The sequence below is a fragment of the Acanthochromis polyacanthus genome, chromosome 1, assembly GCF_021347895.1.
Source record: "Acanthochromis polyacanthus isolate Apoly-LR-REF ecotype Palm Island chromosome 1, KAUST_Apoly_ChrSc, whole genome shotgun sequence".
NCBI classification, from domain to species: domain Eukaryota; kingdom Metazoa; phylum Chordata; class Actinopteri; family Pomacentridae; genus Acanthochromis; species Acanthochromis polyacanthus.
In genome coordinates, this window is record NC_067113.1 from 47735940 (window position 1) to 47761478 (window position 25539).

The window sequence follows — 25539 nt, forward strand, 5'->3', positions numbered from 1 at the left end:
GAGGAGCGTCACATCTCTGCTTTCCAATTTCCCTTCCAACTCTCTCCTTTTATTTCACCATCTTTCTACCCTCGACCTCGTCTCCATCGTCCTGCCGTCCTTCTAAAGACCCCTCTTCATCCCCCCCGACCGACACTCCAGTGTGAATGCAGCCCGAAGCCCGGAGACCACATGCTTCATTGCAGACGATGCCGATGGGAGGGGAAGGAGCGAAGACATAATGGGGAAAAACGACAGTATAGAGAATAAAAGATGGATTACGGTACCTTTGTATCGGTCCAGAGAGGTCACTGGCGTCCTGCCTGCAAGACAAGAAGAAACAGAGACTTTAGAAAAGCTGGGAATGGAAGAAAAACACCGTAAAAATGATTTACTTGAAGACAAAGGTGGGTGTCTTATTCGCATTCACTGCGTTCCACATTCTCTGCTTTTACGCTGATGACATTCTGCTATCAGTTTGGTAAAAAAATCTAGTATTAACCATCAGTTAGTGTTTCCATATGTTTATCAAGAAAACTTTACAAGAGCTGTGAATGTAAGAAAAAAGATCGTAAAAATGAATTATTTGAAAAAGCAAAGATGCTACAAAACGGAAGCATCTTCTTCGCACATGTTGTGACCCCGAATATTCAGTCATGACGGTGGTATCCGAATATTTACTTTGAGATCCGAATATTATCCGAATAATATTCTCTCGCTATATATTTTCATGAACTCTGGAGGCTATATCGTACAAATCTCAGAGCACATACATGTTTTCAGAAAGTGTCTCGTCGGTGAAACGTGTGGTCTTATCTTTCAGCTGCAACTTCAAAATGAAGTCACTGCAAACAAGACGTTTACTATCCTGCACAGTTTATTTGCAAATGTCCCCCAACTACCAACTGCATCAGCTGCATATATTCCAAAACACTGAATATACAACAGCACGGTTTCAACTTTTGTTGAGCGCCTTCTCAACACTGGAAGGAAAACAGTTGGGCTCTGATGAAGGTAGAAATCTGGAAATCACATAAGATGCTGGCAAACAAAGCACTCACACACACACACACTGAGCCATCTAAATAGTAAATTGGTCTTGTCTGTCCTTGGGAACAGCAGAGAAACTTGCTCGTTCCACTGGGTTTTCTCCATAATTCCCTGCTGTTTCCTTTTCTCTCACCTTCCCTTTTTTGTTTTATCCCTTCCACCAATTCTCTGTTCCTCTTCCACTGCATGTAAATAAATTGGTCCCCAGGCCCCACCACTAGACACTGTGTGAGCGCCAGCCAGCAATACACTAAACAGACAAAAAACCCTCCGGAGCTGGGAGCCGCACCGAATTAGCTGGGGTTTTCATGTCGCAGAGGTAAATAAAATAATAACAAATTAACAATGCTATCATTAATAACCAGTGTGTGTGAGAGGTGAGGCCGGAGCGAGAGCAAGTGTGTGTTATGATGAAATTCGGAGAAAAAACTCCCGAGCTCCTCCTCGACACAGTGGCCAATCACCGCTATCACCGCTCTTTGCATTTCAAAGACGCACTCTTGTCTGTTTCATCTTTCATAAAACCGCCGAACGCTCATCCTGTTATCCTGCTACACACACACACACACACACACACACACACACACACACACACACACACACACACACACACACACACACACACACACACACACACACACACACACACACACACACACACACACACACACGCATGCAGGATAGCCACCTCCGCCTCAGTCCATTTTACCAATGCCATGAATTATGAAAAAGCTCAAATGGAACATCAGACACACACTTGCTTTGCACTTTCGGCTTCGCGCACTCGAACAAGACACAAACTGCTGCACATAAAAACTCTCCGGGTTTTCAAATCAACGTACACATCTGCGCTGGGAAACGTTTACGCTCGCTTATTCGTTCTTATTACTTATTAACTCATGCATTACTGCAGAATGGTGAAATGTGCTTTTACAGCTTAAATATCAGAGAGGTTTAGACGGACTCTAATGCAACTTGATTACAGTAACCTGGGTTAGCAACACTCAGAGCTCCTCTTAGTTAGCTAAGAATCAAAAACCAAAACAGGATAAAATCTCAAATCTAGAGCAGATGGGTCATACATATTTTAAATTTAGAACTCATTCTGGCACTAGAGGGACGCTAATCACTGATGGTCTTATCGATAGCTTGAAAAGAAAAGGTCATGTTTAGGTTGTTTTTCTTTTAAACAAATGTAGTTCAGAGGTGAGGATGAAGTGAAACCTGCACTGAATTGTGTTTAGGATCGGTCGAAATGCCACTTTTCTTTATTTTTCACCGTATTCAAGGTTTGTTTTTGAAAGCTAATCTTATTTATTTGATGCTATTAGCGCTCATTAGCGTGGTTTGTTTTTGCGCCGCTGTTTTCCCAGGGTCGATCTGTCAGTCAAACTGTGTGACCTCTGCTGGGAATTTCTGAGACAGTCATTCAAAAGCAAATCCTTCCAGCATCAGTTATGACTCGTCTAAAAATAATAATAATAATAAAAAAAAAACAGGTGATGTCATCATACAGTCACAAATTCCACAGAGTGAGGGGCATGGGGTGGACGGACGGGTCAACAAAATCAAAGATTTTGCAATTTTGCGTCACATTTTTGTATTTTCTCTACTTTTATAGGGGATACAAGACAGAAACAACATCTTAAAATCTTCCATGAAGTATTTTCTCTAAACTGTTACACACACTTTACAACCAGTATGGCTTGCAGTCGTAACACATCGAAAAACGGACTTATTTCACTCGACATCAGTGGATTCAAACTTGTGCATGCATTATTCATATTTCTTACATCTAGATGACTCAATCCCCTGTGCAATGTCACCATAGGATTATTGTGTACTTATGCATGTTCCTTGTTTATTAATGCTTTACTGATGTCCCCGTGTTTCTACCCTATCCTCCCATTGCTTCCTTGTTGCAAATGTCCCCATTGTGAAATGACAAAAGGTTATGTTATCTTATCGTAGGTAGTGTAGCTCAGTTCATCTCAACCCACTGCTGGGTGTAAAAGCCATGTTGTCTTTTTAAAAAAAAAAACAACCAGAAGCTGCGCAAACTCAAAGCATCGCCAAAAATTAACTGCCAGATTCTGTAAAAAAACGAAAAAAAAAACAAAACACACACACAGAAATTCTGCTCCTCTTGATGCAACCAACAGTCACAAGACAAAAAAATCTGGGTTTTTCGGTAATTCAATTGAACTGCAGGTAATGTTTCCTCAGAACAGATTGGAGACAACAAAATGACTGAAAGCGAAATAAAATGTCTCTAGCAGGAAAAGAAATTGTTAAATTTCCATTTTTTTTCACCAAATCTAATCCCAAAGTGATAATAGTTCATCAAATTTACCCAAACAGTTTGCACTAGATTGTGTATAAAAAATCTAAATAGAATTAATAATGTGGCACTCGGAGTTATTAAAAATATTGAGGACTATTTGGCTGAACTGTAGGCAGTGTACACTGAGTAGACAACAAACTACAGCAATTGAAAGCAAAAATAAAACACACTTCATCAATAAGATAAATCCAATATGGCTAAAAAATGGTAGACAGAAGAGCAAGTTGCTGGAAGATACACTCAGCATAAACCATCTTTCTACAGCTGATGTGCAGAGCGAAGAGAAAAACACAAAGTTGATGGTAAAAATCGACAGCATGGACAGCAAAAATATTTCTCAGAATTGGTAACATCTGTGTGTATTTGGGAAAATGGTGTAAATATTGATGCTATATTGATTTTTTGATTCTTGTACAATAAATAATAAAACACAGCTTTTGTTTCTTCTTTATGAAGACTTCTGGTATTGTAACAATAATTCAAGAAAAATACTGTAAAGGTAAGCGTCTTAATCATTCTACCTGTGATCCTTATTCTCTGGTTTTACGCTGACAACACTCTGCTGTCCGTTTTGTTAGAAGTCTCGTAACAACCATCAGTTAGTAGCCATATTTTTCCATATTTATTCAACAAAAAAAAAAATCACAAAAGCTATGTAGGCAAAAAAAAATACCATTAAAATGATTTATTTGAAAAAGATGCTACCAAAAGTAAGCATCTTATTGCCACACATTGTAACCCAGATTCTCTCGTTTTATGCTGATGACATTCTGTTGTTAGTTTAGTAAGAAATCTGCTGTTAAACGTGTAATTTCAAAGCTAACTCTGAGAAAACTTCTTCAAAATGTCACAATTAAAGTTAAGAAGGTGGTGGTATAGGCTACGTTATGCATGGCAGAAAAAAAAGAGAAATTCAAAACAAAACCAGGCGTTTTCCAACCACTACAAAAGACTGAACACAAAAAACGGACGTATTTGTCATGGAACGTATTTCTTATGGAAGAAATACGGGGAAAAGCTTTCAGGAATACTTTGAAATTGGGAAAGTTGTATTTGTTCCTTCATGTCAGGTAGCATCAGATATGTTTATTATAACAGTGTCATACTGCACAGCAGTCATATTTAAGTTCTTTCTACTTCTAGTCCTGGTTGTTCTAATTCCATTGAGGTGCAGGACTTTATAATGCAGTTAAAAATGAGCCCACAGTGAGTAAAAATGTGCTTCGGGGCTCAGAGGGCTCTTAAAAAAATGTCAGACGACTGCATGATAAACTTATTGAAACTGAAAATTGCTGCGGAAGCTTTATTTTTTGCACACATTTTACACCTTTTACCTTTTCAACACCTTCCATTATCCTGGCTGACTCAGAGCTGAATCTTATTAGCTTCCCCCGCTACGGAGCTACTTGAAAAAAAAATGTGCTCCTTCACTGGGCAGGTGATGATTTTGTAGAGAACAAAAAAAAAAAAAAAAAAAAAAGGCTTTTAGGCCCAATTTCCGTCGTATCAATCGGCCCTTGTTGGTCTGCATAACTTGAACCGACAAGATTTGGGTCGGAATTGATCACTGGGATGGAAACAGATGGGCAAACAGCGTCCAGGTGGAAACAGGCCAGACCTATGCTTAATGACAGACAGCTTTTTGGCGGCAGCTCGTGAACCCACGCTCAAAACTCCTGCAGGCCACGGCGCCGCTGAAGGCCTGGCAGAGACGTAAAACGAAGCTGAAACGCGAGGGGCTCCTCGGGCTCCGGTGCCAGATCCGACGCAAAGACCGAGCAGGTGGCGGGACCCGGAAAGTACCGGCGGCACATTTGGAGACGCTGTGATTAACAGAAGATCCGACACGGGCACACACATGTACCAACACTCTGCATCAGCGCCACGTGAAGGGAGACATATGAGCCAGCTGTCAGCCGGCTCTCCCATGTCGCAGCATTTAAAAGTGATTTCCCTTCTTTTTCTGTCTTTTATTTTTTGAACACACAATCCAAAGACAAAAATGGCAAGTGACACGGATGTGCTTCACAACATGTTAAAGCTTAATGCTGTTAATCTATTCGCAGCTACACGAAAAACCAGGTTGCAGAAGGAAATCAAAGAATAAGTTCACACAGTTATTAGCATGTAGCATGTCAACAATGTGACGTACACACTAGAAATATGACTGAATTATAATACGCTGCTGTTTGGTGTCAGTTTTCGTTGGATTTAAAAGGTTTATCTACCTAAATCTGGAGTTATCCCTCAGTGATATTTCTGCTTCTACGTTTGGAGATTGCAATTTTGTTTGTAGGACTTACACAACACCAACAAGTTACGCCTACATGTAGAAAGTAGTTCTTAAATTCCTTACTTCCTGATTATTCAAATCAGGTTTCAGATTTTGAACGTGAAGCAACTTCTTGTTTGTTTTCATACACGTATCGAAGCTGAAAAGCAAATATATGTTCAATTCAAGGATGCAATTAGAGATTCTTTTTCAATATTCAAAACCGAAGAAAAAACAGAATTTCGAGGCATTTTATTCCTCACATTTTTTCACTGCAATATAAAATCCTGCACCTCTATGGAAATTGAACAACTATGGCTACAATTATTCTTTTGTGCAGAATAACATCGTTGAAATGCCATAAGGGGATAAAAAGCTTAATTGCTTTGATCATTTTACAAAAAAAAAAAAAAAACTTGTTCACAGGTGTTATGAATACTGAAAAAATCTATATATAATAGATATTTTACCGTATAAAGTAGTATTTTTTTTCTTTATTTGTCTTCTATCTGCACAACCTGCAGTTCAGCTGAATAATCCTTGATTTTTTTTTGTTTTTTTTACAGAATCTAAATAGTTCAAACTGTTTGTTTTGGGCATTTTTAAAAAAATAAGACACGTAGAATGAAGTGATTTTAAAGAATATTACATTTTAGGCTTAGATTTGGTTTCACAACAACACGGTGGAAATAGTAGTAGTAGTTCAAGAACTTTTCACCTTTTCTGGTTTTGTTAAACGGCGTAACTTTGGGGGATTGTTTTTAAAAATAAAATTTCTTTCAACCCTGGCAGTGAGTTTTGATATTCAGAGGTTACATCCTTTGATTATTTTTGCTTCATTCATTCCTTAAAAATGCTGTTTTTATGAGTCCAAGGTGACGTCTTCAAACAGTCTAAAACCAAAGAGATATTCAATTTAAGGAAGAGAAATCAAGAAAAAGCTTCAAAACCATACATTGAAGAAGCTGCATTTCTGCTTGATCAAATATTCCTCTCAAATGCTGTTTGAATCATCGTTCTGGGACTAAATCAGTTAAATAAAGCATCTCTAGGACTTACTCTTGTTTTATTTTCTCTCTCTCCTGCAATCACCACCATCATCATCCTCCTCTCAGCAGCCCATCTGTGTCACTCTAACACTTCCCGTTTTTAACGCCTCTCTCCTCCTTCTCACCTGCCATCCTGCATTTCACATTTACACAAGCCGCTTCACAGACTGCACCCACAATCCCCAGCCAATCAACACGCCCGAGCACACATCTTTAAACGCCGATAAATACATTCGCACACTCGACTTTCACACCTTCCCGAGGCTTCCCACTTCCTCCTTATCTTATCTCCATCGCAGGTGTTGGTGTATTTGTGTGCGCGAGACAGCCAGTGTCATTCTGACAAACTGTGCCAGGTCTTGGGATGATGTCAGTTGCGAGCTGCTGGCCCGCCTCCAGATGGATCTAAACTCTCCCATTGGAGGATGAGTCTAGTAGACGGCGGTGCCAAAGTGCCGCGGGGGGGAGATGAGGATTGGACGCCATGGAGACCTGAGCGACACCGACTAGCTGCCATTTCATTAATCATCCTCTGGCTGATGCTGTATCCACGGTGTATTGGGAACGACGCAACACGGAGTGACTCAACGGTTAATAAAAGCACTGACTCAGATGCATTCATGTGTGGAGTTTTTTCACCTCATAAAGGGACACTCCGCCCAAATCTGGTGGCTCCGAAAGGTCGCCGCGAAGAAGTTTGTTCTTTCCTCGCCGAGTTAAAACGGATCTCGATGGTTCACAGCAGAAATAAAGTACGCAAATATCCAGAGAAACATCGCCTCTTGCTTCCTAATCCACATCTCTTCTGTCCATCTGTAGCCTCAGTGTGTTCCAAGCAAATCACAGTTTTGGCTCCTGAAATATCTCAAGAAGCAGCGCGTTCGGACATATTTTGGCAAAACTATGATTTCTTTCAACGTTTCGAGCATGTGGACGGACAATGTGGAAGCTGGTTGAGCAGCAGGAGTGGCTCGGGAAGTCTCCATGGGTATTTCACTGCAATATTTTACTATGTGCAATCTGTCGGCAGCGGAAACTGGAACTGATGTGAATTCAAGATGACCACAGGCTCCATTCTAACAATAGTTGTGTCTTCGTATCAGGGCCAAGCGAATTTGAAGCAAACTTTTGCATTGTGGTAAAAAATAAGAACAAAATGAAAATTAGGCTTGTTTTTACTTTGGAGCAAACATACCAGGCGGCTGCCTAGCTGTAGTACCTAGTTGCGCCACCAGGTGGAGCCTGGTACTGCAAGTTTTTGTGTTCAATACCGTAAAAACCTGAAAAATCGGTAGCTAATACAACAGAACGTTCTTTTTTGGTTAGCAGAGAGCATTGTAGGAGTTTAGCTAGCAAAGGTGCACCATGACAAAGACTTCTGTGGTGGTTAATGGTTTCCAATCTGAGCTCACCTAATAGCAAAACTTTGTACGTCTGTGTTTAAAAAGAGTCTTATCAGCACACAGAATAATGTCCACTGCATTTTAATTGTTTTACCAATTCATCTGTTTTCGATTGCTAACGCCACCGGCAATCTGTTGAGAAAACTGTTTAACAATTCTATCCTTGCTATGGACACCCTTTACTCAACAAGTATTGATGCTTGACACACAGGAAAGAAAAAGCAATGAGGTTGAGCTTTGGCCTTGTCACAAGAGAAGTAGTTATGGAAATCAAGATTCTGTTTGAGACACTCGAAAGAAAAAATCTATACTACATGCTGTGTATCTCCTTGACATGTTCAAGAGTGGTGAGAAGTAGGAGTCTACACATATGTGTGCATATTTTCTTCTACATGTGTTATCTTGACTTAGATCCCAGGAGAGCAGAAACAACAGCTCCTGGATTCACACAAACAAACAAACTTACTATTCTAATGCACTAATATTTCCAGTGCTAATGCAGCGCTGGCATATGATAATGAGCAATGAAACATCAGGACTGTTGATTTCAGCGCGGGAACTGTACAAGATTAATGCGGTAACAAATATTATTTTACAATCTAGACAATCAGCAGTTAAAACGGAACAACTCTACGAAAAGGCCATTACACTGTAATACGCAGCAGTAAAAACCACGCATGTGTGTGCCATTAAAAAGGCTCTGAGACGAGCGCCGCAGCAGACTTCATTTGCTCTGCTTGTGTGTGTGCGGACGGTGGAGTGTGTGTTAGCGGCGATGCATGCGCTCATGCATGCATGTGTGACATATTGAGGACATTTAAATGCAGCGAGAGAAACGACCTGAGTGGTAAAGGGTGAACAAAGGGAGAAGTGGCAGTAGTGTGTTAGGCCTCATTTACCTCGTGATATTCAAAGGCCGTGCACTTTACTCACACACACGCACACGCATGCACATTAGCTGCACATGGAGGTGTTTCTGCAAGACGAATCTTACGACTACTTAAAGTCGGTGAGGGAGAGAGTCCCGAATCATCCATCATACTTCTGGGAGAGGAGCGAAGACCTCCCCTCTTTTTTGTCTCTCCCTCCTCCTCTTTAATAATAACCTCCCCCCAACACACCTACCCCCCCCCCCCCTTCCCTCTCTCTCCCCATTTAATAACAGCACAAGAGATCAGCTCCATTAGCACAGACCTTCTCACACATGCAAATGAAGCCGGCGTTATGGAGGCACGCGTCACGCATTACTGATGCCACCCTCCCCCGACCCGACAGAATAAAACTCCCGTGTGTGTGTGTGTGTGTGTTGCAGCGACAGCCGGAAAAAAGAAAAGAGTGCATGTGTGTTACAACAGTGGTTAAATTGAGATGCATTAAGGTTTTGATTGGAGCGGCGGATACGGTGTGTGTGGAGCCCAGAGCGAGGCCATTACCAGGTGGACCGGATGATAAGATGGTGCGAAGTGGACGTGCAAGGAGGACGGAGGTTGCAGGAGATGGGATACAGGCGGAGATTAGACGTGAGAAGTGGGGCTAAGTGAGGAATATGCAGCAGATTGTCAATGAATCTGCTGTTTTTTGTTCCGTTTATGTTTGACATTTTAAGGCCTTTGCATGTGCCACAAGTAAAACGGGGGGGGGGGGGGGGGGGGGGGGGGGATTCTGGATACATTTCAGGTTCATGAAGTTGGTGACTGTAAAGTGTAAAGTTAGCTTGTGACAAATACACTATCACTATCTAATGTCAAATTCAAGCTAAAATCAACTTGATTGTCAGTTCTGCCATATGTACAGGACATAGATGGGACTGAAATGCAGTTTCTCACAGACCACGGTTAGCAAGGCACTGTAGAAAAAAAACAAAAACACAAAGACACTAAGAAACAAAACACTAAGAACCAGGCAATGCAGTGCAATGGATAGTGTAATAATACTGTCTGGCTGACTCGCAAGTAGATATTTACAAATGGCAGTAGATTATACTTACATATCTAAAAACAGTGCAGTATTGTAATTGGTGTAAAATGAGATGCAGTGATAAAACAGTCTAGTCTGATTGTTTTCATAAAAATATATCACATATATTTGGTAAGGTGCAATCATGAAAAATCTGCACCTATAAAAATGAGACTGCCGACACTGCTGTCATGCTTGGACCTCTCCATGGAAGTCACACTATGTAACCATGTCAAGCTACAACTGTACACAAAGTATTGACCCTGACTTTCATTTTGGGGAGCAATAAGAGGTCAAATTTGGTGATTACAGGAGGTAGGCTTGTGTTGTTGCGACTACGAAACAGAATTTTAGCACCCACATGCCATGGCACCACAGTTTAGGTTGTTCCAGAAGTAGTTGTACTACCTGATTGTGCCACCAGGTGGAGCCTCTTACTGTTTATGGGGATGGAACATTGCAGTTTGTTGCGTTTAATACTGTAGCAGCCCAAGGAAGCGGTTTCTCAGACTGCGTGCGGTTCTGTGATGGCAAACAGGGAGCACTGTGGGGGTTTAGCTAGCAATGGGCACCATGACGAAAACTTCTGAGGTGGTTAATGGCTTCCGGCCACAGCTTACAAACTTAAAACAGCTTGGACGCTAGTAGGACAGTGGTTTCTACAGTTAAGCAGCTAATGTAAACAAGCTACTTTGGTTGAATATTGTAGTTAAATATAGCTCAACAGTCATGACAAAAACTGTGGTGGATAATCGGCTCTGGGCAGAGCTCACTAGTTGGAGTCTGCTAGGACAGCAGTTTGTACAGTCAAGGTAAATAATGTAAACAAACTGTTTTTGAATGCTGCAGTTAATAGCTCAATCAGCTTACAGTGCAGTGCCAACAGTAGTTTTTTTTTCTTTTGATTTTTGACTGAATACGCTTTGGACTATCGGTTTAGAGAACCAGCTAAAATTTCCATCTCCATTTGGGACATTATAGTAGAACCCTGCCTTGACGGTCCGACTCTGGTGGATGAATTCACAGTACACAATGGGAATGTCAAGAAAACAATAGAATAGTCTTGGTGTGCTGCTGACCTGATAGGCCTTCTTTTGTCTTCAGTCTGTTCCACTGTGAAAACTTACTGTTTGGTATGCTATGATCCTTTACATCCTCTGCTTTACTGAATGCAAAATTTCACGTTTGCTCTTTGCTCCAGTTTGACGCACATGCTGGGATTGCAAATGTGCACAAACCAATGGTCAGAAAAGCCCACGTAACACTGCTGATTGTGCAATGTCGGATGGTTTCCTGACTTAGTGGTTACTACTTGCACATGTTGCAAGTCTGTGACCATGACACCAATGTGCTACCTGAAAAATCCCAAAACTTTCAGACTGCACCTTGTAAAAGGTTTGCTGCATGCATTAAATCAAGGCAGTGAGTTTAAGGTCAAGTCACAAAATGCGTTTCTATGTTTAGACGAGTCTTTCAAGGTATTACAAGCAAGTTTATTACAGTAAACATGAACCTGCACTGATAACAGTGTTTTTAACGGGTGCCACAAATCGCTTCAGAATGAGCTCAGAGTGGGACAGCAGTTTCTGTCCTGTCTTCTATAAAAACAATGCATTCCTCTCACTATGACAACACATTTCCCTTCACCTAAAGCAAGTAGTTTTTGTTCTCTTAAACCTATTGGGTATGGCAATTTCTTGAGGATTAACCTGAGCTGTGACATGATTATGCTGCAGAGTTATGCAATAAAACCCTCTGAGGCAGCTTGATTCTGTATAATGGATGAGGCTGATGTGCGGCTGCCATATCCATCATTCTCCCCATCAAGACTCATAATGTGACATTTTATCGGGCTTATGCCAGGGCCACTTACAAACACAGAGCAGATGAGCTGCTTGAAATAATTATCTATTGTTTTAAAGCCTTTATAGAGTCAGTTTAACCCTTTGGTTAGCTAGTTAGAGAACTGGTTGCACTCTAATGCTGTACTGAAGTGTCCTTTTACAAGATTTTAAGTACCTAACAGATTTTTTTTTTTTTTGCATTGCCATTTATTTTTATTGTATTATAGACTCCAAACTTGAGAATCATGCTTTTGAAAATACCTACAGAGGTGTATTGTCCAGCTGATTAGAGGTCTGAGTGGTTACATCAATGGACAACCGTAGAAATGATGGAGGATCATGACAGAGTGGATGCAAAACTGAGGTTCCCGATTAGCTGATAAGCTGATTGAAATAATTGCCCATTGTTTTCAAGTTTTTACAGAGTCAATTTAACTCTTGGTTAGCTAGTTAGAGAACTGGTTGCACTCTAATGCTGTACTGAAGTATCCTTTTACAAGATTTTAAGCACCAAACAGACATTTTTTTTTTCGTATTACCATCTATTTTTATTGTATTGTAGACTCCAAAATCCAGAATCATGCTTTTGAAAATACCTGCAGAGGTGTATTTTCCAGCTGATTAGAGACTGGAGTGATTATGTGGAGGTCTAAATGATCGAGGAGCTTGACAGAGTGGATGCAAGCATGTATGAATGGAAAGATATTTAGGAATATGCAAACTACAAATGATCAACATCGTAAAGATGTTGACAGAGACACTAATGGAGAACCTCAATCACAACCAGCTACCTTGTTAGCCTTGACAGATGTGCAACGTAATTGAGCCGAAATGATTGTTCCCCACAATTGGAAACAATTACGCCTCTTTTGTGGCGACGCCGAAGCTCTCATTAGCGAGACCTCATCTTTGTCCACCTAAGAAGCACGAATCAGTCACGTCCCCGTCCGCCCTTTTTTGCCGCTGCTCTTTCAAAAACTCTGGATTTCGATGAATAAACTTCACTTACCTAAACAATCATTTCCTGGCAGTCGGTCAGCTTTTACTTAGCGCCGAGGCCCCCAGTGACAAGGTGCCTCATAAAAGGCCACCATATCGGATCTATTGCTGTCCGTGTGAATGTGGAACCGATAAAAGAAGCCGGGGAATAAATCAATATCATGAATGCCAGTTCATCAGATTTGGTGGGGTAGCTCAGACGGTGAAATGTCAAACACTAATCTCTTTAATAGTCTGATATTACATTTTAATCCCAGTCTGATTCCTTCACTCTTTCGTTCAGGCTGTCTGCCGATGCCTGTCAAGGAGCGAGAGGGGAGGAAGACGGTAAATAGAGAAGGAGAGGTATCAAAATAGAGTGGAAATTGGGTGGATTAAAGCGAGGGGAAAAGAGTCAAGCAGAGGAAGAGGAAGAAAGAGAAAGCTGGAAGAGAGGACGGAAAGCAGTAAAAGGAAGAGAAATGGTGGGTTTATGGAGCGCTGTGGCACGCTGCCATTTTCAGGTCTGAATTTACAGTGCTGGGTGATGGACTGTGAGAGACGGAGAGGCAATAAAGTGATGTCGATGAGAACTGAGGACAAATTGATATGATCATAACATGTCACATTAAAGACAGGCCTGCCATCCATCACCATGATAAAAGGCCTCCTTCACTCCAACACTAACACCATTGCCATTGATCTCAATGCCTCACTTAGCCAACCGCTAACCGTTTATGATAACTATCATTATCCAGTTACGAGGACGGTGGCGATCTATCAGCGCTATCTTAGCCGTAGCGGTCCACGACGAATAAAGATACCCCACCATCACCCTCCATGGCAATTTGTTGCACCGATAAGCCTGCTGGAGGAAATTAGGTAGAAAAAGAATCGTTTCCCTGAATTTTTCTCAATTATGTCATAAAATAATGTGACGGTGATGAAACGAGAAAGTGGGTGGAGACGGTTGTTAAGGAGGGTTCGAAGACAGGAGCCAACTTTTCTCTTTTTTTTTTTAAACCGGAGGGATGAAGCGCTAAAGCCTTCAGAGAGACAGACGGAGAGGAGGAGGAAAAGCAGCATTGACGATAACACCAAACATGCTTTTAAATCACCCTTGAGCAAATCACTAAATCAATATCAATTAGGCTGTGAAAGAGCCCAAATGGACAACTGGCTTTGTTTTAACTAATGAAGTCTGTGGAGAATCCAATTGGTCCTGCTCCCCCTTCACTCTTCGCTGCCAGACCCACTTCTCATTACCACCATGACAATATGAAAAAAAAAAAACCCACACAGACAGACACACAAACTCTGAGGCACTCACTGCTGCGCATTCAAAACTACCATTTTTTGCTATCAAGGTTTGTTTCTTTCAAAAATGTCTCAAACATCGATCTTTTACGCGAGTATTGTGCAGTTTGATTGAATATTGATCTGCACAAAGCAGACTTTGACACAACAAGGCATCCACGTGCGTTTCGCTGTCTTGTCCAAAACATTTCTACACACAAATTAAAGCTCTTAATAGTGCAGGAATGTATTTAAAAATAGAATAGAAGAATCTTTACTCCAGAATTAGCTGCACTTTGTTACCTTGAAATCGCTCCTTGACAGGACCAGTTCATTGAACCATTATCAAGCTCGAAGTTTTAAGACAAAGCAACTATTTGCACATTTATTTCATGAGGCAGTTGTCTAAGAAAGGAATAAATATTTCAAAAAGCTCCAAAAAGACACTATCAAACTTGCAAAAATGCACTGAATAGCAACACTTTGGTGAAAAAAAATCAGAAATACATTGCTAATCATTGCTATTGAACGTGTTTTTGCAAGCTAGACTGTGTGCTGGAGACATTTTTCAAACTTTTGGAAGCTTCCACTTTGGAAATCACCAATTTGTTCTTTTAGAAACCAGAAATAACAAGCAAAAGACAACAAACTCAGTGACACCATTCAAATACAAGCTAGCTCCATACTCAAACTTTATTGCCTTCTACTCTAAGTGGGACCATAACTTACATAATAATCCTCTTTCTGTACTTGAAATGTATGTAAAACTATCAATTGAGACCATAAATTCATTAGAAAAATGTTTGCTGAGGTCACAAATCAAGTGAGAAGTACAGTAGTTTTCTGTACAATTGGACTCCTTTTGCAAACAGTGTTTTCGTCCCCTGCTGGCTGTTAGAAAGAATGCAAGAAATTTACTCTGGCATCATTTTTCACACTCCCATCCTTCAAACAGAGCCAGACTAGCTTGACAATTTCAGATTCTAATTCATTTTCCAAGCTAAGCTAACTTACAAATGGCTGTGGTCACATGTTTACTGTCGAGGAAGTACGGCGGTTGATTTTATCCTCAAAATGTCTGACATTCTGACAAATTTCTCGCTTGCTGCGGACAAAGACATGAAAGAATTTGCTTCAAGTTTTTACACACTAAGTGCTCCTATCTGGCACCTCTGGGTCAAGGTGACACCTGCTCCATTCTCCCTAGTCAAAGTATGCTTTGCTGAAAGGAAAAAAAGCAGTTCGTCCTGCACATGTCAAGAAATGTATGAAATGTGTAATCACTACGCTAGAATAGCTGCAATGTAACTGTTGGGATTGTAAAACGAATTCATTTCTGTATGAACACTACACAGCAAAATGAATCAAACTCTATATTGTGTGTTCAGGATGTTCAGAATTGCTTTGTGGGAGTTGCCAGACCTAGATCAAAAGAATAGTTCCAATACATATCTCTTAAAAGCTGAGAATACTCTTCCTTTAAGGGCATAAATCCCAGTGAGTTTTTAATATTTCGGGGTTTTGAACTTCTGCTGAGACTAAACTAACCTTCATGACATTAGAAGTGGTTCTGAAAACTTATGGTGGAAATTAATTTCCATTATTTGCTGACATTTCTCAGACAAAAGGATTAATCACTTGATATAGAATGAAAGAAAGTAAGTAATAGACTCATTCTGGTCTTAGTTTTGATGATAATGTCGGCTGGTAAAGTGCTGAAAATTCATAACTTTGCAACATCTCTAGAAAAAGTTAAAGAAATTCGATACGACAAGTTGGAAAACAGCTTTGTCTGATCATCTAAACCAGTTTATTTGATAACGTAACGCTTGTTAGAAAAAAATTTAGGGTAGTTTAAAAGACAGAAAGAAATACAGACTCAATGGTAGGTACTTCCTGTATGCAGCTGGTTAAACTTGGAGGAGACAAATGCTAATTGGTTAAACTCAAGACTCAGAGAAACAATATTTTCTGCTTTCCTGATGTCCCTGTCTTCTCCTCTTTAACACCAGCATCAACAATCTAAAATTCACCATACAGGCTAACATAAACCTCCACTGTTCCCTTTCGTACGTGTCCATAGAATTGGATTTAGGTCCAAGAACTACTTTTGTGGTTGTTTTGTTGCACTTTAAGTCTATATTATGGGTAAATTCTACACTGCAATTGAACCAGAGATGCAAAAAGGCCCAAATTCTGGGTTCTGCCGAAGGTTTCTTCCCGTTAAAACTGAGTTTTTTCTTGCCACTGTGGCCTTAGGGCTTGCTCTGGGTAGTTTAAGAGTATGGGTTCTGCAAATGGTCTTGAGACAATTTGGACTGTAATTGGCCCTATATAAATAAAATTTAATTTAACTGAAAAAAACATCCTTACATAGTGATTTTTTTTCATGTTTTGCTCTAAAAATAAGTTGGTTCTAAATGGGAGATTAGCTTAAATCCTGCAGGATCTTTCGGTAATTTGTGTTTTTTATGTTGCAATCCGATTTCTTTATGGTAAAACAGTAAATTGAAGAAAGCACTGAACACCTAAAAAAATAAATAACGGAAACCTGCTAGAAAGTTCTGCAAAGCCATTTAATGCTGCATATTCTGGGTGATGCCTCTCTCTACAGCCTCATCACGATTAGCGAACCCTTTCACATAGCCGTTTGAAATATCGGCAGTGGCCTCTTTAACGTGCGACCAAATGGATGAGAAGCTGCCTTTAAGTTTGAGAGTGCACATCATCGTCGCGACACAGATTGTGGTTTTCGGCTGAGTGACACACACTAACTGCCACATTCCCAAGCACACACTCCATCCCTGGCAGGCAGCATGCGGTGAGGCTGCTCAGGGTTGCCATATCATTTTAAACATCCATCAGCTCAGCAGAGATATCATATTAGCTCCTCATCTGCATACGGCGCAGACAGAATGACAAACGAGAGAGAGAGAGAGAGAGAGAGAGAGGACGATGGGGAGAGAGCTCTCCTCTCCTTCATTGCATCTCTTCCATGGCTGCCTCCCTCCCTCCCCTCCATCTCCTTATCCCTCCCTTCTAACCTCCTAAATTGGATCACCAGTGCCGGCGTGTAAGAAAAGTGTGTGCGCACATTGTTGCGGTGTAATCACATCTTTTAAATGGAAAAAGGGATGAATCTCAGGAGGAACGATGACCACTGGACCCATATCTGACTCCCTAGTCCCCCCCCCACCGTCGGCCGTCTTTGTATCTCCGTGCACTCCATCACACTCGCCTTTCACCGAGCAATCGAAGACTCCTGCAAACTTTTTATACATCCCACATCTTCAGCTCTCCAACTTTGTCGAACTTTTTGAACCTTTTTGCAGCTGGATTGTTATAATCTTATTGAACTCACCGTGCAAGGCGTTGCCAAATGTGATCATCTCTGCAAGTTATGTAAACTCAAAAAAAGAGGAATGCTGCTCCTGAGAACATGTTTTCCAGTAAAAATGTTCCAAAAAGACACAGTTTAACTTGGAAAGATGGCTAAAAGGCATTGCTAAACTTTGCAAATAGAGGTATTTTTGCACAGTATGCTGGAGACTTTTTGACATTTCTGGAAGCTTCCAGTTTGGGATTCATAATTTGGTCTTTTGAAACCAGACATATAAAGCAAAAGGGGTGAACTGACTGAAAACTTGAAGACACGTCAATTACAAGCTCACTCCGTACTAAAACGTACTTTCCTTTATGGTATATTTTACTCTAAATAGGGCCATGATTTACATAATAGACTTCTTTCTGTATTGAAATATATGTAAAACTATTAAGTGAGACCATAAACGCAACAGAAAAATGTTTACTGTGGTCACAAATCAAGTGAGAAGTACGGTAGTTTTCTCATAGACTTCTAAACAGTTGGACTTCCAATGATCTATTATTTAGCTCTGAGTCTGACAAGTTTAATCTGTGCGGTTGTAATCGTTTTTAATAGTGACTTTTTTTGACTTTTTGTAATGATTTTCTATTGTTTTGTGGTGATTTTGTGTCTTTTTGTTGTGAATTTCAATCTTAGCAACAATTTAGCCTTTTCTGTAACAATTTCTCTTTTTTTTCATTGTGGTATTGTATGTTTTCTGTGATGACTTTGCATCTTTTGTGGTGATTTAGCAGCTTTTTATCGTGATTATAAGTATTTGCAATAATTGTGTCTCTTTCGTAGTGATTAAGCATTTTTTCTTGGGGTTTTTGCATGTTTTTAATGGTGATTTTGCTTCATTTGTGGTGATTTTGCGTTTCTTTGCAGTAATTTTGAGTCTTTATGATAACTTTAGCATTTGATATAACAAAGTCCAAGACTGATGATCTCTTGTCCATCACAATTTTCCAATGTAACCTCCCAGAAAATGGTGAATCTTTAATGGCGATGTCAATGGACTACTGGATTTAAATGTCATTTTTGACCAATAAACCGTCAGAAAATGAAATAACCAAAGCATTTGTTTAACCTAGTGAACAAAGTATTCTTTTTCCACTGAATGCAACTCCAAATGCCTCTTCAGGTATTTCTAAATCAGGTTTTTACTTTGCTATTATGCCCAATATGCTACAAGACAGCAGCCAGCCTTGAACATGCATTTAGATGTTTGGGATTTCACACATAACATACCTAAAGAAGCCAATCCTGTCAACTTGGACTTCATAGATCTGCACATTCTAGATGAAACCATGGTGTAAAGTTACATCACAGGGATTATTTCAACATCAAAATACATTACTGTTAAACTCAGAGCTTACATTTAGGGGATTAGCATGTCCAGATCACATGTTTGACACATGCTAGAAAACATACGAGTTAAATAAGCAGTCAATGCCATGGCTGAGCATTCCAACCGCAAACGATCAAATTTCTAGTATTTCATGCGTAATACACCTTAGGAACTCGTCTCGTCAACGTGGACTTCATAGATCTGCACCTTCTAGCAAAGCAATGACGCAACCTTAAATGTAAGGGATTGTTTTCACGAACAAACACTCAAAATATGTAACTTCAATACTCAAATGTATATTTTTGGGGTTATAATAGTCAGAATTTGACTCATATCTTTTTGGTTTACACCATAGCATCATTGTTAGCAAATAAAAAAAGACATTACGTGTTGTCTTTAATGGCTGTATCTGATTGTTAAGTTTGGGTATATACAGTTTGAAATGCTGCATGCATCTTTACCGATAGTCTATGCCCTACAAATAGCCACAAAATTGATTCAAATGCATCATTACGAGGTCTCCAAACCTTACAATGGCCCAAAATGCTGCATTTTAGGAGTTATACTGGAGCTAATGCATGCTTTTAAATTGTCTTTTTAAATATATATGCAGCGAGAAAAGCAATACTGATACTGAGTGGACTGTTTTAGTGTAATGAAGTCAATTAAAGCAGGAAATTAATTTGCAAATGACTATACGTAAAGAACACAGGCCCTGATTTTTGTTTTATTTTGCCTTTTTGCTGCAACTTGCCCAGTTTAATGTGTTGTATTCACCAGGAGATGCCTCGACTTATTTCATTTGTGTCTTAGCTTTAAATACATGCATTAAAACACAAGTTATTCTAAGTAGTAGGGGCCGTGGTGATGCTTGTAGTTGTACTGGTGTAAAATACACTTCCACAAATCTCACATCTTGTCTTAATTCACTAAGTGCAGCTCTCTGAAATCCCTGAAATCTCCGTGTTCCCTCCTGTTTCTGATTCCCAGCCGCCGCCCCCCCCACTCCCCCCCCCCCTCTTGTTATAGTTGTTGGTCCATTTTGTTGTGTGTTTTTTATCGTGCCATTTGTCTCATTTTTTTGTCTCGTTTTTGTCATTTTGTGTCTCACGTTTGTAATATTTTGTCTTGATGTTGTTGTTTTTTGTCTTTTTTTGTCAGATGTGATTATTTAAAATATTACATCATTCAGTTCCAGATATCTGTGATGAAATGTTCTGTATCTTTGCAGATAAACTGTGATCAGTAAGTTGTAATGTGTAAATGATAAACTGAGGCATAGTGTTGTTGAAATTGAATATATTTTTCTTAAGTCAATTTTTCTTAAGTTGTTCATAATGTTTGGCAAAAAGATATTTCATTAAATGTGAACATTCTCAGAACATACTTTTTGCACTAAAACAAGGGAACATTTTAAAATTGTGGTCATTTATAGGTTATTATGCTCTGATTTTAGTGGTCCTGAATGTGGCCCCTGAACTAAAATGAGTTTGACACCCCTGGCTAAGAGCAAGGAAGAAAAAAAAAAGTAAAGAAAAAAAGCGTGAGGACACGTCACTCCTCGCCTCTCTCTCCCCAACCCACCGTCCAAGTCACAGTCATGAAAAACACTTGAGAGTGATAAGGCGATATCACAGAAAACTAGAACAATACTCGTGTACACAACACTGTGACAATGGCTCCGAATGCTGCAACACAACAGGGAGAGATGGGAGTAGAGAGGGGGGGGGTGAGGAAAGAGAGGGGGAGTTAGAGAAAGAGAAAGAGGGGGGGATGAATGCAGTAGTATCCTCAGATCTGAAGGCAAATCCCCCTCGGTGTTAGTTCTGCTCGAGCGGCTGGCACTGACACATGAATATTTCATACTGTTGATGTTTAAATCCCATCATTTGTGATGTGGCGTGTGAGCGTGCGCGGAGATTCATTGAAATGAGGAGGAAGAAGAATGTATGTGCGCACATGTATGCGTGTGTGAAAAGAAAGAAAAAGAGGGAGAGTGTTGATCTATAATGCATAGTTTCAGTAAGTTCACTTCTGATACGCTCTATTGCATCTGTATTTCAGTATTGTGAAAGAAAGTGGACGTGCCGGAGAGCGCACGTGAGCCTCACAGCGCAGATTACCCCCGTGTTAGCTCATCCATATGCAGCTCAGGCCGTGACACGTAACAACACGGCATCAACATACATGCTTGTGAAACATCCCGATAAGCAGAAGAAGAAGCCGGCCGCGCTTTCTCTACCCGGGTCGAGTCGAAAGAAGAAGAATCAGCCAATTAGGCGACCGGTTTTCAGAAACTAGTTCACAATCTGGAGCAGAAAACTGGAGCGAGGGCCTCGTTTCAACTGGGCAGAACGCGAACGAACGTCACCTGTTGTTCATCTGGAGCGACCAGCACCAGCGGTGGAGTTTTAGACACTTCCTTAGGTCCAAAAATATCCAAAAGAATTAAAACAACACTTAACTGGCGATTTTCAACATGTAGCATCGACTTCACATTTAAACACAGCAGACTCGCAAAAACCTGGACATCTGTCTTTTTTTTTCCTTTGATCTGTTAAGAATCAGAATAGAGCTTGAAGATTTGTTTCAAATTTGAGCCCTGAACTGTGAGTCAGAGGTTGAACTGAGCTGAAATTGTTCTAAGCTTGTACTTCAGACAGCAGTTCCTGGTCAGGTTTTCTGTGGTGCAGACGAGGAAGAATCTGGGTTGCCAATGCAATCCCAACATGAGGAACAACCTCCTTAAACAGTCGTCATTTTTGACAGTTTGGTCAAAATCTGTGTGACACTTCTGTCACTGAAATAAGAAATGCTCATCCAAAATGCACTTTTTTCACACAAAGTTGCTTTTGTAAGGTTGAATACAATCTTTTACAATATTTTTTCCCCCCTATGGTCGGTATCATCGCTTTAAATATTTGCCACAGTGCAACGACACTCGGCTACCAGTGCCCCTGCCACACTTGAAGCACCCCGTAAAAGTTTAGCAGTTTAGGTAATTTGTGCAAAATGTTTTCCCTCACAAACCTCAAGACGTTGCATTCAAGCTTAGCTATGACAGTCTGACCTCAGGGAATAAATTCACTTCACGCAACTCTGTTAATGTCAAACAAATTGACGGCTGCTGTTCTGTGTCTCGGTCGTAGCCGTAAACCCAACTTTCATCAACAAACACGATCCTCGACATTAAGATCAGACGAGTTCAACCCAGATTTTTGATGTTTTTCTGTCCGTGGAAGTTTCAGGTGCACGGTGAAACTGAAAATGCCCACATGCAAGTGAGTGAACAGCACTTCTAGAAAATGTAGCAGGAGCACTGGGAGCAGTGTAGGACTGCACAAGATGACTACTGCAAAGAAAATAGTGGAAAAATTTCAATCGGACTCAGATTTTGCTATGTATAGGTGCAGTTTTTGCAATTCTTTATATTTGCATGAACTTTGAGGTAGGTTTAGTGCCACAACATACACAAGTATCATCAGTACTTTGCAGTTTTTAGTCAAAACCGAGATATGTACCATCACTCCAGTCAAATGTGTCTGTTTCAAACATTTGCTTTGGCGTTCCCAGATGTTTTAGAGTACAATTTAGTACACACCGGATGTTTACAATAAAATAACTACATAACAAAAGGCAGTTAGTGGTGACTGCAGCTTTTAAAACCTCATAAAAGTCATTTTATAGCACACAAAAGGCTTCACACAAGACAAGAAACCTGAAACCGGAAAGATTAGCATGAGATAAAAGGTCAAAGTCAGTGTGATTTCGCTTAACATCTATTGTGTGGTTTATTTGTCTTGCTTTCGTCGAACCACTCGCGATGTAGCCACCAATTACTGAATCAATTTGATTTTATTAGTAGATTATGGTTTAATTAATGGATCAATTTATCTTCCCGCCATGTCTCCGGTGCTTCAGTCTACATTAGAGCCACTCAAAGCCGAGCCGACCGTTTCTCTTCCAACTCATCCTTCTGGCTCATCACTTCATCTCTTTCTGTCTCTGTCTGCGCTACTTTTGTCTTTCTTTTTTTGTTTTCCAGGTAAGCAACCGATAAAAAAGAAAAACCCTCCATCCTGACTTCCAAATGCACAATTTCCCGGCTAATAGAGTGTACTCAGAAATGACTAATCGAATCGGAGCTACCTGGAAAATTAATTTACCATTATGTTCTTCCAAAATTGTAACAGGGAGGGCCGGCAACCTTGTGTAGTACCGCCGCGGGGGAAAGTAAACAATTAGAGACTCGGTGACTAATGAATTCTGTGATTAACGAGTGTGTCGGAGGGAAATCTCGACGAGACTGACACACGCGTGTGGGCACGTATGTACAAACAGTTACACACTCGGAGTGAGGCGGTCTTATCTGTACGCAGCATTCACGGTTGAAGGGAAATATTCCGCGCCTCTTCCAAATTCTGTCTTTTTTTCCCCCCACCACCGCTCCTCAACCGCTAACATTCTTACCCCGCATGGCTAAGTGAAATAGCTGGCATATCCACTCTCAGATTGAGAGCGATAGCATGTGTAAGCTCCAGCATGGTGTGTATTTTGTGAGTAGGAGAAGAAGGAGGAGAGGAAGAGGGAGGCTGGAGAGCGTGTGTGTGGCGAGGGAAAAAAAAACCTGAGATAAGGCCAATCTGGTTTGTATTACAGTTTCAGATAAAGGAAGAGGAGAGTGGCGAGGGGGAGATAGCGGAGCTCTGCGGAGGGATGGTACCAACCAAAACACGTCTGCAAGAAACTACGCCATGAAAAAAGAAAGGCTTTCTGATGAATTCCACAACAACAACAACTCGGATAACGTGTCACTTCTCTATTATACGTGAATTTGATGATTTTGCCATTTTTGTGATGATTTTGCATCTTTTAGTAGTGACTTTGCGGCTTTTTATGGTGATTTTAAGCCTTTGTAATAGTTGTGTAGCCTAGCCACGCTACACCCATGTTTCTGACGGCACAAGGGTCTAGGGAAGCTCGACAGGGGGGGAGGCGGGCTAAAAGGTTGTCTATCAAATCCCTCTGCAGCAATTGGGTAGGTATACAACCAATCAACGCAACGAATAGGCTGACGTAGTTCCTCGAGCACCGGCGGATTGTGGCTAAGTCCCATTAGCTTCCCAACCAGTGGAGCCAACTGGTATATTAAGGATTTGCCATATCCCGTCGGCATAAGTCCAAATACGTCTTTCTTCTCAATGAAACACTTCAGTGCCGTCCTTTGTTTATCTTTCAAGTTGAATTTTAGCTTCAAATCTTTAAGGGCTGTGGCCAAAGCTGAGTCGACAGATAACTGTTTATTGTGCACCGGTTGTTTCTGTCAGAATCGTCACGCCTCTGTCGTCACTTCATTACGCCCGCCTTCTGACTGTACACTTCATGGTGATTGGTTCGGCCAGTTTTAGGAGAATCCAGCCTCGAGCCTTATGGAGGGTAACTAGACCCACCCTGGCAGAGAATTAAATTCGTTGCCGTGGGTCGTCTAGCGTGGCTAGGCTAATAGTTGTGCCTCTTTTGTAGTGATTTAGCATCTTCTATTGGGGGTTTTTGCATGTTTTTGAGTATTTGTGGTAATTTTAGCATTTGACATAACGGAGTCCTAGACTGATGGTCTCCTGTCCATCACAATTTTCCAATGTAACCTCCCAGAAAATGGTGAATCTTTAATGCCGATGTCAGCCTGGACTAATTTTTCATCAATAAGCCATCAGAAAATTAAATAACCACACCATTTGCTCAACCTGTCTAATGAAGCATCCTTTTTCTCCCTGAGTGCAAGTCCAAATGCCTTCACAGGTATTTCTAAATCAGGTTTTTACCTTGGTTTTATGAACAATATGGTGTGTTTTTATCTGCAAGAAGACATATCACGAGTTAAATCAGCATTCAGGACTTAGATGTCTGAGATTTCACACACAATGAACCTAAAAGAAACCATCCTGTCAACTTGGACTTCATAGATCTACACATTCGAGATGAAACATTGGTGCAAGGTTACATCTTTTGAGACCAATCTGCTTTCTCCTACAGTCTCAGATAAAGGACGAGGAGTGTGGCGAGGGGGAGATAGTGGAGCTCTAGCAGAGGAAAGGTACCAACCAAAACACGTCTGCAAGAAAAGAAAAGGCTTTCTGATGAATTCCACAACAACAACAACAACTTGGATAACGTGTCAGTTCTCTATTATACACGAAACCCAATGGACCGAGTCCCATCTGGGGAGCGGGTAATGACAAATATAGAAGGAACATTAGATGAGTGTGCATCAGATGCCCAAAGCGAGAGCCACGGGCTTAATTGAAGGATGTAGTGGCATCGTGATAGATAGGAGGAGACAAGTCGTGTTGCTGGTCGGTGCAGAAGTCCCATAGTGGTGTAATGACTCCCCAAGGGAGCAGGACCCGGGGCTGAGACTCCCTCCTGACTCCCACCTGTCAAAACGAGAGGAGGGATGAAGGAAGAGGAGGAAGGAGGAAGACGACGGTGGCGGCAGCTGCCGGCTCCTCAGGACAGTAATTGGTTGGCTGAGAGAAGGGATCCGCACATGCATGCACAAAAAAAAAGTCTCAAACACCACTCCCACAGAAACATCCAGAGCGGCACCCCGAGATGGTCATTACCCACATCCCACCTGGCACTGCCTCCAGGAG

At 40.9% G+C, this 25539-nt stretch overlaps 1 protein-coding gene across 2 annotated transcripts in view; it reads right to left on the bottom strand.

The window, feature by feature from the left end:
• Positions 1-25539, bottom strand: part of celf2 (cugbp, Elav-like family member 2) — a 302904-nt gene that overhangs the window by 239259 nt on the left and 38106 nt on the right. For both annotated transcript variants that reach the window (XM_022193739.2, XM_051947272.1), the window contains exon 2: positions 267-302. In XM_022193739.2, the coding sequence (XP_022049431.1) occupies positions 267-302 (36 nt within the window). The remainder of the gene's footprint in view (positions 1-266; positions 303-25539) is intronic.